Below are 14,474 nucleotides of genomic sequence, written 5' to 3' on the forward strand. Positions count from 1 at the left end.
CATGACTAGCAACCAGGTATTGTCACAAGCATCCCCTCCACAGTGCAGCCCCAAATAAAGGGCTGTGAAGTCCAGGGACTAGTATTTGTGATACTTCATTAGCAGAGTCTCAATTTCCCCCATTCTTCAACTTACAACACTCTATTCTATATAAATTCCATGAACATTTTTCAAATGTCTTCACTTAGTTCTACATCTAGTCAATATATAACTTCTTTAAAAAGGTAACATTCATAGGAGTTGTTCAACTGGTTTGAAGTTTCAGTTTGGGAAATTTTTTTTTAAAAGTTCTAGAGAAGGATAGTCAGAATGATTCCATGTGAATATATATAGTACCACTGAAATATATACTAAAAAGTGACAAATGCAATGTGTATCTTAGCATAATGTAAAGAAAAAGTGATTGTTCAATAAAAAAGTTATAGATGAACATGATCCACTAACAATATGGAATTCAGAAACATGCATTTACTGCTCACCTCAATAGTACATATGGGTGTTGTTTAGATCCAGTATTTTCAGGATATTTAAGACATTTCAAGACTCGTAAGTTAAAGTGCACTTATTTACAGAAAAGACCCACTGTTCCTTTTGGAATCTGTGATCTATAAGATGAATTCCAAGCAGGGTGTTGGTGGCTCACACCTGTAATCCTAGCTACTCAGGAGGCTGAGATCTGAGGCCCAGAGTTTAAGCCCCATGATGGACCAAAAAAAAAAAAAAGAATTCCAGTTTAGTTTCCTGCTCTCCTTCTGCCAGACTAGCTCAATCAGCAAGAAAAACAGTCTTGTGGACCAATGACTCCCCAGGGGCCTACCTCAAGGCTGGTGCTGCCAACAGCAGACATTAAGAACTATCAGCTCACACCTGTAATCCTAGCTACTCAGGAGGCTGAGATCTGAGGATCGTGGTTCAATGCCAGCCCAGGCAGGAAAGTCCGTGAAACTCTTATCTCCAATAAACCACTAGAAAACCGAAAGTGGCGCTGTAGCTCAAGTGGTAGAGTGCTCGCCTTGAGCTGAAGAGCTGAGGGACAGCGCTCAGGCCCAGAGTTCAAAGCCCCACAACCAAAAAAAAAAAAAAGAACTATCTGTTGAAGAACAACTAGAAAAATAATGAGCATAGATAGTAAATGCTTTACCAGATTGAGGCTAGAAGCCAGTCTAAGCAGAAAAGTCTGAGATCTTATCTCTAATTAACCACCAAAAAGCCAGAACTAGAGCTGTGGCTCAAATGGTAAACAACTAGCCTTGATTGAAAAAGCTAAGGAGCCAAGCAGTAGCTCACCCCAGTAATCCTAGTTACTCAGGAGGCTGAATGCTGAAAATCACAGCCAGGGTGGGAAATCCCACGAGACTTTTACCCCAATTAACCCACAAAAAAGCGGAAGTTGGGGCTGGGAAGGTGGTTCAGTGGTAGAGTGCTTGCCTTGAATGCACAAGGCCCTGGGTTTGATTCCTTAGCACCACATAAGCAGAAAAAGCCGGAAGTAGCGCTGTGGCTCAAGTAGTAGAGCGCTAGTCTTGAACAGAAAAACTCAGAGACAGCACTCAGGCCCTGAGTTCAAGCCCCACGACCAGCAAAAAAAAAAAAAAAAAGCTAAGGAACAGAGCCCAGGCCTTGAGTTCAAGCTGCAGTGCTGTACAAAAAAAAAGAATGTACAATCATTGTTATCATTCTCAGATATCTGATAAAATTTCTCCTATGTGTCAAACACAGAGTCCACATAGTCTCCAAGGAGGAAGAGGGGAGGATATAAAAGGAAAAGGCCCTTCCAAACAGACTTCCTTACTACTGGGATTTTGTAATGTAATCAAAATCCTCTTTATTACAAGCATTTCTCCTTACTACTTCAATAAATCAGCAAGTACAAAGGTTAAGATTTTAGGAAGACAGCCTAAATTCCAATATTCTAAGTATTTGGAAACAGCAATGAAGCAGACCAGTAGATTCTCTTTTAGGTCTTCTACTAAGAACCATATCTGAGCTGGGTATGGTAATAGTACATGCCTGTAATCCCAGCCCTCAAGAGGTACAGAAAAAGAGATCCAAAGTTTCATACCTGCTAGGCACTGGTATTATCCTAGCTACACAGAAGGCTGTGATCTGTGGTTCAAAGCTAGCCCAGGGAGGAAAATCTGTAAGACTCTTATCTCCAATTAACCACTAGAAAACAGAAAGTGGCACTGTGGCTTAAAATGGTCAAGAGCACTATGGCCTTGAGCTGAAGAGCTGAGGGGCAGCACCCAGGCCCAGAGTTCAGGCCCCACAACCGGATCCAAAAAAAAAAGAGCACTAGTCTTGAGCAAAAGAGCTCAGGGACAACACTCAAATGCTGAGTTCAAGCCCCATGAATGACCCCCCCCAAAAAAAGTCCCATAGTAACCTAACTACTATATAGTAAGACCCTGCCAAAACAGAGTATGTACATAAAATAGTTTTCAAGTGACTAAATATGCAGACTGAATCTAATTAATTACATATTCTAGGTAATGGAACCAAAAATTGGCCTTTCTTCTAAAAGCAACCTCCAGAGAAAATCAATATTCTTTCAAATGACAAATTACATATACCTGACTCTTCTATTTTATAGCATTTATGAGAAGCTACTGGCAAGCCATATCTTATAAGGCGTATTCATGTATATATTTGCAATACTGTTAATATTAATATGACCTTGCCTGCACCCCATCCATACTGAAAAAAATACTCCAATCACAATATTCATGAGATTTTTATTTTCAATTCAAATTTCCCTTCATTCTTAACTTTTTTTATAGTGAACCTTTTTTTTTTATTATTGTCAAGGTGATGTACAGAGTGGTTACAGTTATATAAATAAGGTAATTAAGTACATTTCTTGTCAAACTTGTTACCCCTTCCCTCATTTTTCTCCTACTTTCCCTTTCCCCTTCCCCCCTTAACTTTTTTTTGGCAAGTCAACAAAGGCTTCCTAGATTCACCACTGACTTCATGAGATGTCCTAATAATAATTAAGGTAACAATCACAGGCTGCTACAGCAACTACAATTTACTAGAAATTCAGTTAGAGGTCTAACCATTATCACCTAGAATTCTTCTCATTACTGTTTATTTTCTTCAAAGCAGAAAGTACCAAAGGTTACTAACTTGTTGATCTGTTTATGATGTAAAAAGGTGTGGAATGTGTGCTGCCTTGGAGGTAACCCTTATCTGTCTCAAAACCACAGGCACAAAAGTGCCTGCTTTGCCACAGGACTCAGGATTTCTTAAGAGAAAACAAAAATACACTTCAAACTGAAGGGTTGGGGTCGTAGTTAAATGGTAAAGTGCTTGCTTAACATTCACCAGGTCCTGAGTTTGAGCCTCAGAATCATAAATGAATATATACCAAATAAAGTTTAAAAAAAATTTTTTTTGGACCATAGACCATAGTCCAACTCAGGCCTGGGTGCTGTCCCTGAGCTCTTTTGCTCAAGGTTAGTGCTCCACCATTTTGAGTCACAGTGCCACTTTTGATTTAATGGTGGTTAATTAGAGATGTGTTTCTCAGGAGTTTTCAGCCCAGGCTAGCTTTGAACCACTATCCTCAGATCTCAGCCTCTTGAACAGCTAGGATTACAGAAGTGAGCCACCAGCTCATTTTTTAATGAATTTAAAAAGCCGTGAAGCCAGGCCCAGGTAGCCTGTAATTCTAGCTACTCAGGAGGCTGTTATCTGAGGATCACAGTTTGAAGTCAGCCTGAATAGGAAAGTCATGAGACTCTTATCTCCAATAAACTACCAAAAAAGCTGGAAGTAGAGCCTTGGCTCAATTGGTAGAATGCTGGCCTTAAATAAAAGAAACTCAGGGACAGTGCCCAAGTCCTGAGTTCAAGTTCCAAGACTTGCACCAAAAACAAAAAACAAAAAAGTAATTTAAAAAAACCACATGTACCTTGGCACCTTATTATATATAAATACATGAATAAAAAGAAAACAAAAATGTACAATCCAGTTATGAATAAAAACTATTATTGCTCAGGCCATAGTTCCCTTAGAGTACTGGTATTAGAGACAGCTAAGAGTTGACATTAAGAATACATCAGGGCTGGGAAGGTAGCTCAGTGGTAGAGTGCTTGCCTTGCATGCATGAGGCCCTGAGTTCGATTCCTCAGCACCACATAAGTAGAAAAAGTTGGAAGTGGTGCTCTGGCTTAAGTGGTAGAGCGCTAGCCTTGAGCTGAAGAGCTGAGGGATAGCACCCAGAAGGCTGAGATCTAAGGATCATGATTTGAAGCCAGCCCAGACAGAAAAGTTCATGAGACTCTTACCTCCAACAAACTACTCAGAAAAAGCTTGAAGTGGCACTTTGCTCAAGTAGCAGAGTGCTAGCTTTGAGCACAAAGAGTCTTAGGGACAAAGCCCAGGCCCCAAGTTCAAGCCCCATGACTAGCCAAAAAAAAGAAAAAATCATCAACAAAAAAATACTCAAAATGTTTGAGTTTGAATGAAGAAAAGCTGGATTGTCTTGGATTTTGTAATGTAGCACCACTATTTCCAAATCTACTTCTGCTGCTGCCATCCTATGGCTCCATTGTACTAAAAGCATAACTAAAACATATGAACCTCAGGGAAAACAAAAAAGTGAACCTGATGTTCAATTAAAACATCAAAGGTTTGTGTTACATATAAACATAATTAATCCCTTTGTACATAAAAGATTTCTGATAAAAGATTTATGAAACTTTAAAAAACAAAGAAAATCTCAAACTTAAGTCACGTAGATAACGTGGTCGTTTTTGTTTTTTAACTAAGACTCCTCTTTCCAGACATCTGTCTAGAAATGTCTGGAAAGCATCCCTTAACTCAAAAGACCACAAGTTCCTCACTACAGATAACCAATCCACCAAATTTTTCAGAGGACCAACCCAAAGAATTTTAGAAGAGCATTTGTTTACTCACTTGCTGCCATGTTAGCTTCAGCCGCTCGTACTGCTCCTTGCCATCTGCTGAGCAATCTGAACAAGTAAACCTAAAAAAGTTATCACCCTTAAGGTAACTGAGCTGTTCCCTCAGCTGACCTAGGAGGAAAACAAAAAAGTTACAACACAGGCTTATCTTAAAAGCAGCAAACTCAGTTTTCTTTCATCATCTTATCAACCAGATTTCCATTTTTCCCCCTTTTTTCAATCAATCCACAACTGCAGGATGAGAGTAGGGTATTGAGTACAGAAAAAGATTTTCATTCTTCTAAAGTAAAGTTCATGCTCCCACAGACTCTACAGTTCCTTAACTTTAGAGGAGAAAGGTACTGGAAAAGCAGGTATGATTGCTCCAACTGGATTTCCAACTATTACATTCCTGACTCCTTCACACAGGTCTCTTCATACATTCTTTCTGAGTTACTGCCTGCCAAGCACTGGACTGGGAATTAGATATTCAATGTCCAAGGCAGACATGGTGCCTATTCTCATCAGTTTACAAGTCTACGAGGGCTGCATAGGTCACAACTGCACAGTGATTCTCCATTCTCATGGTGTATCAGAACCCAGAGAACTGTTTTCTGTTTCCCTAATGATGCCTACAGCTACCCCAGATGAAATGAACCAATCTGAGGTGGAATATAGGCCTGTGCATCCAAGTTCCCAGGTGATGTTGATGCTCTTTGAACATGAAAAGCGTAGGAGCGTAATGTAATGTGCACCCCAGAGGTAGTGAGAGGGCACCTAAAGAGGGTGCTAATTTATATTAGGGAGACAGAAAAGTTAGAGGGATTTACTGGAGGGCCTGAAGAACTAGAAGTGTAGAGGTGAAGGTAGGGGAGGCTTGAAAAACAAGGAGGTCCATATTCTAGAGAAGAAACAAAAATGTGCCAAGTGGATAAGAATTGTTTGTAGTCAAAAACTTCTCCCTAACCACAAAGTTCTGCTTATATACATGACCAGAGAGGCTGAAGTTAGCAGGAACCTGTCTACAAAGGGCACTTTAAATAAACTCTGAGCTATGTGCTCTAATCCTAGCTACTTAGAAGTCTGAGAACTGGGAGGAAAAGACCCTGAGACTCTTACCTCCAATTAATAACCCAAAAGCAGAAAATGGAGCTATGGCTCAAGGAAGTACAGCATTAGCCTTGAGCAAAAATGCTCAGTGACAATGGCCCAGGGCCCAGAGTTCAATTCCAATGATCAATAAAAAGGCATAAAATATTCCTGTGAGAACCAGGAAAGCTACAGATATTTGGACAGAACCCTGAGTCAATAAATTTAGACAGTTTGGAAACAAAAACCAGTTTTGAAGACCTAGCTTCTAGGTTGGTTTACTATAAAAATGTTGTAACATTATCCATTAATCTGAACTGCTGAATCCATTTTAACAAAAATGTTTCCACATGCCAGAAAATGACCCACTTCACAAAAATGTATGCAAATATATGTGCATATATACTTCACCTGGCTATAAACTCTTACACAAAGCATTCTTCTAGTACTTTTTTTCTAGTCTCCTATTTTGGTACAAATTGTATGATAGCTGACAAAGCACTCAAACTAGTATGCTAGCTGAAACCCTCAAGGTGTGTGCATATGACTTGCCAGCAGATAAAGAAGTCCAAAAGTGAGAAATAAAACCGTATGTACTACCAAAGAGCATCAAAAACCTCTGATCTGACTATAGCAGTTGTCCATGTATTAAACCTAACAGTAATTTTTATGCACTTGAACTTCAAGTATGACTAGAATTTGGTCCTCAACCCCTTAACACCTTTGTGTGTGTGTGTGTGTGTGTGTTGTATCATGGGCTTGAACTCAGGGCCTGGGTGCTGACCCTGAACTAATTTTGCTCAAGGCTAGCACTCTACCACTACAGCCAGAACTCTACTTCTGGATATTTGGTAGTTGATTGGAGATAAGTCTCATTACTTTCCTGCCTGGGCTGGCTTTGAACCATGATCCTCAGATCTCAATCTCCAGAGTAGCTAGGATTATAGGCATGAGCCACCAGTGCCTGTATATAATCTTATTAGATAAACATGATTAGTACTTTCAACAACATGGCATTTCAAATTTTCTATTTTTTTTTTTTTTGCCAGTCCTGGGACTTGAACTCAGGGCCTAGGCACTGTCCCTGAGTTTCTTTTGCTCAAGGTTAGCACTCTACCACTTGAGCCACAGCATCACTTCCAGCTTTTTCTGTTTATGTGGTACTGAAGATTGGAACCCAGGGCATGCTAGGCTAGCACTCTACCACTAAGCTACTTTTCCAGCCAAATTTTGTAATTTTTTATTGAGTTACCATCAAGAATATTAATTTAGCCAGGCACCAGTGGCTCACACCTGTAATCCTAGCTACTCTGGAAGCTGAGATAAGGATCTCATTTCCTAGTCAGCCCAGGCAGGAAAGTCCATGAGACTTTTATCGCCAATAAAAAACCACAAAACCGGAAGTGGCACTGTAGCTCAAGTAGTAGAGCACTAGCCTTGAGCCAAAGAACTGATGGGGCTGGGAAGATGGCTCAGTGGTAGAGTGCTTGCCTTGCATGCCTGAGGCCCTGGGTTTGATTCCTCAGCACCACATAAGCAAAATGAAAAAAGCCGGAAGTGGTGCTGTGGCTCAAGTGGTTGAGCGCTGGCCTTGAGCTGAAGAGCTGAGGGACAGCGCCCAGGCCAGAGTTCAGGCCCCACAACCGGACCCTCCCCCCCCCAAAAAAAAAGAACTGAAGAACAGTGTCAGGCCCAGAGTTTAAGCTCCACAACTGACAGAAAAAAACAAAACAAAACAAAAAAAATATATATATATTAATTTAGGGAAGGAGCTGTATATCTGAGTTCAAACCCCAATAAGGCAAAAAAAAAAAAAGTTAATTTAACAATAGGATGGAAGTTAACAATTTTTATTAGTACAAGTATGTCTGTATGTTATATAAATTTATATTTGATCAGCTTAAATAATAATAAGTATAATAATTATCCTTTTATTTAGGTCTACTTTACATTCGTGTTTCTTCCACAGTCTGGCAACACAAAATTTCAAACAGGAACTGATAAATTAAAGGAATTGAGAAGCTCCTTACTAGCTGGTATCCATTTTTGGCACTTGTCGCAGAAGTAGGACAACTGCTCCTCCATCCATGACACATCTCCTTCATCACTGTTGAGGGAATCTCCACTCTGGTCATGAGATAAGTCCACTGACGCCTGATCCTCCGATTCTACAATCAGGAGAGTCTCTCCTTCCACCTCTCCCTCCTCCAGCCCTTCCGAGGTGGATGTTCTTGTGGCTTCATCATCATGTCGACTTATCAGACTGCTCAGGTGGATATTGGTATCCATCCTTTCCTTCTCACAGGTTCAGAAGTGCTTTTTAGTAATAACTCTGAACTCAAGACACTGAGTTGGCTGGTAGTAGAATCCTACAGACAGAAAGTCCAGAAAAGCATCTGCCCCGAATTCTTTATTCAGATATAACAAGTTCTTAAAGAAGCAAATTAGAATATAGGATACACTGCCCTTTTTATTTGATCAAAATTTAGAAGGACAGTAACCAAAAAAACAGCTGTTAAAAAAAAAACAAAAAACGGCTGGGAAGGTGGCTCAGTGGTAGAGCGCTTGCCTTGCATGCCCGAGGCCCTGGGTTTGATTCCTCAGCACCACATTAGCAAAAAGAAAAAAGCCGGAAGTGGCACTGTGGCTCAAGTGGTAGAGTGCTAGCCTTGAGCTGAAGAGCTGAGGGACAGCGCCCAGGCCCAGAGTTCAGGCCCCATGACCTGACCCAAAAAAAAAAAACAACACTAAGCTAGGGCTGGGAAGGTGGCTCAGTGGTAGAGTGCTTGTCTTGCATGCATGAAGTCCTGGGTTCAATTCCCCAGCCTTGAGCTGAAGAGCTGAGGGACAGCGCCCAGGCCCAGAGTTCAGGCCCCACAACTGGTAAAAAAAAAAAAAAAAAAAGAAAGAAAAAAGAAAAAACACGAAGCTATTCTCTATATCTCTATAATACAACACACACAACTCAGCACTGTATGTCCCAGTATTTCACATTCATTTAAAGTCATGTTTTTTGAGATCCTTTTTCCAACATCTTCTCTCTTTCTGCTTCAAGTTCTTTGGTCAAAATAATCTGTTCTCCCAAAAGACGAATATTTTCTTTTTTTCGATTTTGCCTCTCAATGTCTCTGATTACTCCATCACGAAGCCTCTAAAAATGTTAAGAAAAAGGTTTTAGTAACACTCTCAACAGGAGGCACTCATCCTTGTGCCTTTCAAATCCAAACAGTGTTACCAAAATACACACTTAAAAACATTCAGCTTGTGCTGGCCACCTCTCACGCCTGTAATCCTAACTACTCATGAGGCTGAGATCTGAGGATCATGTTCTTTCCAGCTCAGCCCGGGCAGTAAAGTCCAAGAGATTTGGACTTAGAGATAATCCAATAAACCACCAGAAAACCAGAAGTGGCACTGTGGCTCAAAGTGGCAGAGCACTAGACTTGAGCTGAAGAGCTCAGGGACAATGCTCAAACCCACAGTTTAAGCCCCATGACCAGAAAAAAAGAAAAAAGACAAGACAAGACAGAAAAGAAAAACAGTCAGATTGTAAATACTCAATTTCTATTTTAATTTTTTTCAGTTTTTATGGATCATAAGGCTTTGAACTCAGGACATGGGCACTGTCCCTGAGCTTTTTTGCTCAAAGCTATTGATACTTTGAGTCATAGCTCCATTTCCAGATTTCTAATGTTTAATCGGAGATAGAGTCTCACAAAGTTTCCTGCCAAGGCTAGCTTCGAACTGCAATACTCAGATCTCAGCCTCCTGAGTAGCTAGAGTTACATGTATAAGCCACAGGGGCTCTTTTCACATTTTAAAATTTGCCGAATGCACACAAAACAAAAACAAAAACCACACCCTTAATGGTAAATAAATAAAAATTGGCACTTTTAATTTGAAAATTTAATATTTGATTCTTCAAACAATTAATGGGGCTGGATGCCTGTGGCTCACACCTGTAATCCTATCTACTGACGCTGAAATCTGAGGATAACAGTTTGAAGCCTACCAACAGGAAAGTCCATGAGACTCTCATTTCTAATTAAACATAAAAATCTGGAAGTTGGGGCTGGGAAGGTTGCTCAATGGAAGTGATTTGGACTTAGAGATAATCCAATAAACCACCAGAAAACCAGAAGTGGCACTGTGGCTCAAGTGGTAGAGCGCTAGCCTTGAGCTGAAGAGCTGAGGGATAGCGCCCAGGCCCAGAGTTCAGGCCCACGACCGGACCAAAAAAAAAAAAAGAAAGAAAATCTGGAAATTCAATTGTAACTCAAGCATTCAACCTCAGGACCGGTACACTAATGGAAATAAAAAAGCTCACAAAATACTCTAGTGAAGTGCTTGGATGTAGCTCAGTGGCAAAGCACTTGAGCCAGTGCAACGTCTTAGGCTCAATCCCCAGTACAAAAAATAAATAAATAAATAAAATTTATATGTACATATACATTAAAAAAAAAACCAGAAACAAGCCAGGTGCCGGTGGCTCACGCCTATAATCCTAGCTACTCAGGAGGCTGAGATCTGAGGATCACAGTTCAAAGCCAGCACGGGCAGGAAAGTCCATGTGACTCTAATCTCCAATTAAAAACCAGAAAACCAGAAGTGGCACTGTAGCTCAAATGGTAGAGTGCTCCCCTTGGGCTGAAGAGCTGAGGGAGAGCGCCCAGGCCCCCATGACCACCACCACCACCACCAACAACAGCAACAACAAAATACTCTAATAAGTTTGCTTGTTTCTTCCAATCCTAGGGTTTTGAACTCAGGGCCTGGGCACTGTCCCTGAGCTTCTTTTACCCAAGGCTAGCACTCTTATCACTTGAGCCACAGTGCCACTTCCAGCCTTTTCTGTTTATATGGAATGGAACCCTGGGCTTCATGCATGCTAGGCAAGCACTACCATTAAGCCCATTCCCAGCCCCTATTATATCTATTTTTAAAGATGATACCTCCCCTCCCAACCCCCTTCTCTGCCCCACCCCCACCCCCGCCCCACATCTGCTAGATTTCCTCTAGGCCAACAGTTTCATATGCTATAGGGGAGTTGGAAATTTCTGTGAATCCTGAACTAGTAACTCAACTTGAAACTAAACTTCCTCAAACCTTAGAGCCTGGGCAAGATCACAACTGAGACCCCCAGGTCTTTCTGTCCTCATACCAGGACACACCTACATATACATATCACCAAGTCTATTATCATAAACTGGGATCATTCCTTCCATACCTGTCCCCTAGGCCTCCCCTCCTTTTACCGATATATCAACCTGTGCACAATCTCCATCTGTCTCTCCATCCATCATTTGCTATCTTTCTCCAGGTGATTGCTTCACACATCCTTTCAGTGACTTCCACATACTACCTTACTAACCACCAAAGATCTCTCTTAGGTGGATGCCATTCTAACACCCATCTGCAACTTTGGCTTAGTCAAATACTCTTCTTACAAGAGGGCTATGCTCTGATAAGCCCATTATAAGTTGCAAATGCAAACAGTCAAAAAAATGCACTGATGGGGCTGGGAAGGTAGCTCAGTGGTAGAGTGCTGGCCTTGCATGCATGAGGCCCTGGGTTCGATTCCTCAGCACCACATAAGCAAAAAAGAAAAAAGCTGGAAGTGGTGCTGTGGCTCAAGTGGTAGAGAGTTAGCCTTGAGCTGAAGAGCTGAGGGACAGCGCCCAGGCCCAGAGTTCAGGCCCCAGGACCGGACCCAAAAAATTAAAAAATGCACTGAATACACACTAAAACTCAGGAACAGAGTACCTACCATTCAGCCACAAAATCAGACTGGCTGACTGGGACCTGCAGCTTACTCCACTGCCCAGTGTCTCCAGAGAGAATAATCATATGACATACCACTATCCTGGGTGGTTACCAAGAGTCAAAGTTGGAGGTAGGGGCTAGGAAGGTGGCTCAGTGGTGGTAGAGTGCTTGCCTTGGGTTTGATTCCTCAGCACCACATAAGCAGAAAAAGCTGGAGGTGGTGCTAAGGTTCAAGTGGTAGAGCACTAGCCTTGAGCTGAAGAGCTGAGGGACAGCACCCAGGCCCAGAGTTCAGACTCCACAGTTGAACAACAACAAAAAAAAAAGTCTGAGGTAGTTACTACCAAATGCAAACCATATTGTTCTTCCACCAGCATAAACTTGGAAACTTATCAAATGAACCACAATACTTGGTATTAACTGGGTTACATTGAGGATTAAGGATGATACAGTGTGCCTGCCTGATATGTGGCAAACAGGAAACAATAGACATTCTTTAATTTCTTGCTTCCTTGACCATTATAACACATCCACCATGCCAATCTGAGCTTATTCTTTCTCCCTGCTACAAAGTGGGTATCCAATGCAAGTTTGGATGTAAAATAAACAGATTACTTTAGTTGATCTTTTTTCATCACTAACTTCAACATAAAGAAGTCTCTCTGTTCTTCCATTTTTTTCCCTTCTCTAAAAGCAATTCTCAACCCTGGTTATGTATTAAAATCTTCTGGATGACTTTTGGAACATACAGAAACAGAATCCCTGTACACAAGAGTTTAATTCTTGTGGAGTAAGGGGCCCAGCCCTAGTTGTGAAAACTTCCCAGGAGCCATGTGATGTATATGTATGTGCAGCTAAAGCACCAGATAAATCTCTTAACTATCCCTAATTCATTCTTTTGGAAAATAACTGGATTCACTGACCTCAGGATTAACATGACATCCTGTGTTCTCTACCATTACCACCATTTCCTGTTAGTTCCAAGCAGGAAATCTCCTGCCTCTATTCCAAAAGCTAACCCAGTGCAATCATACTTTAATTTCAAATCTCTATCTCTTCCCTACCTTGTCATCATGGATCCCCTCCAGATACCTGCGCCAGTCACATGTTTCCACTCCTCCCATTTTCAGATTGTGAACAGCACAGACAATCCTCATCTGCCTTCATCAATGTACACCAAATACAGAGCACGGTCAAAGGCTCTGGTCAGGCAAATTAAGACTGTTTACTTTGATACACTTAGTTCTTTATTTCTACCCTTGGCCAACTAGCCTCAACCCAAATGCCTATCAAAGTACTGAAAGTTCAACGATGACCTGCTTATAATATTTTAGCACAGCTACAAATCGTTTTTTTTTACAGTCTCTAGATTCCTTACCTTTGTACCATATTCCCAGTGCAGTGCCTGGCATGCCAACTTGAATAAGAAAATACTACTGACAGAGTAGGCGGTCAATCACTCATTAGTTAAAGGACAGATGTTTTCTGAAACAAAGCACTAAAAAGAAAATTGGGGAAGATGGCATCTTTACCGTTCCCAGAATCTAGTTTCCACAGTAATATGTTAACTAAAACACACACATACACACACACAAAAAACATCTCACTAGATTACCTTGGCCAAAGGCAGGAGCCAGGAGTGGGGGGGAGGTTCGGGGATGGGGAGTCGGGGGGGGGGGGGTCGTCTAAGGAAGCAACATTATTTTGCCAGGCTGGAGATGGAACCCAAGGCCTCGCGCATTCTAGGCAAGCCACCGAACTGCACCCTCAACTGTTCAAATCTTTAGCACTTACACCTCATTAGGCTCCAGCCCGAACCCTGGGCCCGACTGAGCGGAGAGGGCTGGTAGCGTGCAGAATGCACGCACGCACGCACACACACGCGCACACACACACACACACTTCCCGCCTTTGACTTCGTACCTTGCAGAATACTCACACGCACACGCACACACACACACACACGCACACACCCCTTCCCGCCTTCGACTTCCGAGCGGCCCCCGGGAGCAGGCGAGGGCGGTGCGCGCCACTGAGCACGCGCGGGGTCGGAGCGCCCGGGACCTCGGGCCCAGCGCCTCAGGCGCGGGGTCAGCAGAACTCCTGCAGGGCCGCCGGGGGCGCCGCCGCGAGGCCGAGGCCGAGGCCAGCGGGGGGGCGGGGGGTAGACGCGAGGAGACGCCGAGAGCCACGCGGGAGCCACGCGGGAGCCACGCGGGAGCCCACCGCCCCAGGCCTGAGGCCCCCGCCGCGCGCGAGCCCGCCCCCCCCCGTGCGGTCACGTGACACCGACCTGCTGGTCCAGCCGCTGCTTCAGATGCACGCCGGCCACCGTGGCCGCCGTCAGGAGCACCGAGAGGCCTAGTACCGCTTTCGAGCTTCTCGACATCCCCGCGCCGGCTGCCGGAGGCCACCTTTTGCCCCTCGCCCTGAGGCACCGTGGCTATGGCTGACCCGGTCCCGGCCAGGCTCGACCCCTCGAGCGCCGAGCTCGCGAGTGTCGAGAGGTGCCGTCGCCAGGCTCGACCAATCGAGAGCCGGGCAACCGTGCGTACTTCCTCCCCCGCCCCCGCCCCCCGCTAGGCGGATAGAAGGTCCCAATTCAAATCTAAAGAGCTGTGGCCGAAAGCTGATTCGAGCTTCTTGACAGGTTTGGGATAGGGAGGTTCTATGCCTGTGCAATCTGGGGTATCCCGGAGCGTCAAGATTCCC

General features: G+C 43.1%; 2 protein-coding genes across 3 annotated transcripts in view; both read right to left on the reverse strand.

The window, feature by feature from the left end:
- LOC138803703 (cysteine-rich protein 2-binding protein) overlaps positions 1-8,295 on the reverse strand; it is a 39,952-nt gene extending 31,657 nt beyond the window's left edge. For both annotated transcript variants that reach the window (XM_069987766.1, XM_069987767.1), the window contains exons 1-2: positions 8,030-8,295; positions 4,924-5,042 (exon numbers count right to left, since the gene is read on the reverse strand). In XM_069987766.1, the coding sequence (XP_069843867.1) occupies positions 4,924-5,042; positions 8,030-8,288 (378 nt within the window). In that variant the 5' untranslated portion in view covers positions 8,289-8,295. The remainder of the gene's footprint in view (positions 1-4,923; positions 5,043-8,029) is intronic.
- Positions 8,296-8,997: 702 nt separating this feature from the next.
- LOC138803704 (protein PET117 homolog, mitochondrial) lies at positions 8,998-14,254 on the reverse strand. Its single transcript, XM_069987769.1, has 2 exons — positions 14,056-14,254; positions 8,998-9,150 (listed from the first exon to the last, which is right to left on the reverse strand). The coding sequence occupies exons 1-2, from the start codon at positions 14,149-14,151 to the stop codon at positions 9,004-9,006; spliced, it is 243 nt and encodes an 80-aa protein (XP_069843870.1). The 5' UTR covers positions 14,152-14,254; the 3' UTR covers positions 8,998-9,003.
- Between the last annotated feature and the right edge of the window lie 220 nt (positions 14,255-14,474).

Source organism: Dipodomys merriami, unplaced genomic scaffold (assembly GCF_024711535.1).
Source record: "Dipodomys merriami isolate MVZ:Mamm:240054 unplaced genomic scaffold, mDipMer1.0.p SCAF_346, whole genome shotgun sequence".
In the NCBI taxonomy this organism is placed as follows: Eukaryota; Metazoa; Chordata; class Mammalia; order Rodentia; family Heteromyidae; genus Dipodomys; species Dipodomys merriami.

Coding starts and splice junctions, on each gene's coding strand:
- LOC138803704 (XM_069987769.1), bottom strand. CDS start 14,151: ATGTCGAGAAGCTCGAAAGCGGTACTAGGCCTCTCGGTGCTCCTGACG. Junction 9,151..14,055: donor AGCAGCGGCTGGACCAGCAG/GTCGGTGTCACG, acceptor TAACATTTTTAG/AGGCTTCGTGATGGAGTAAT.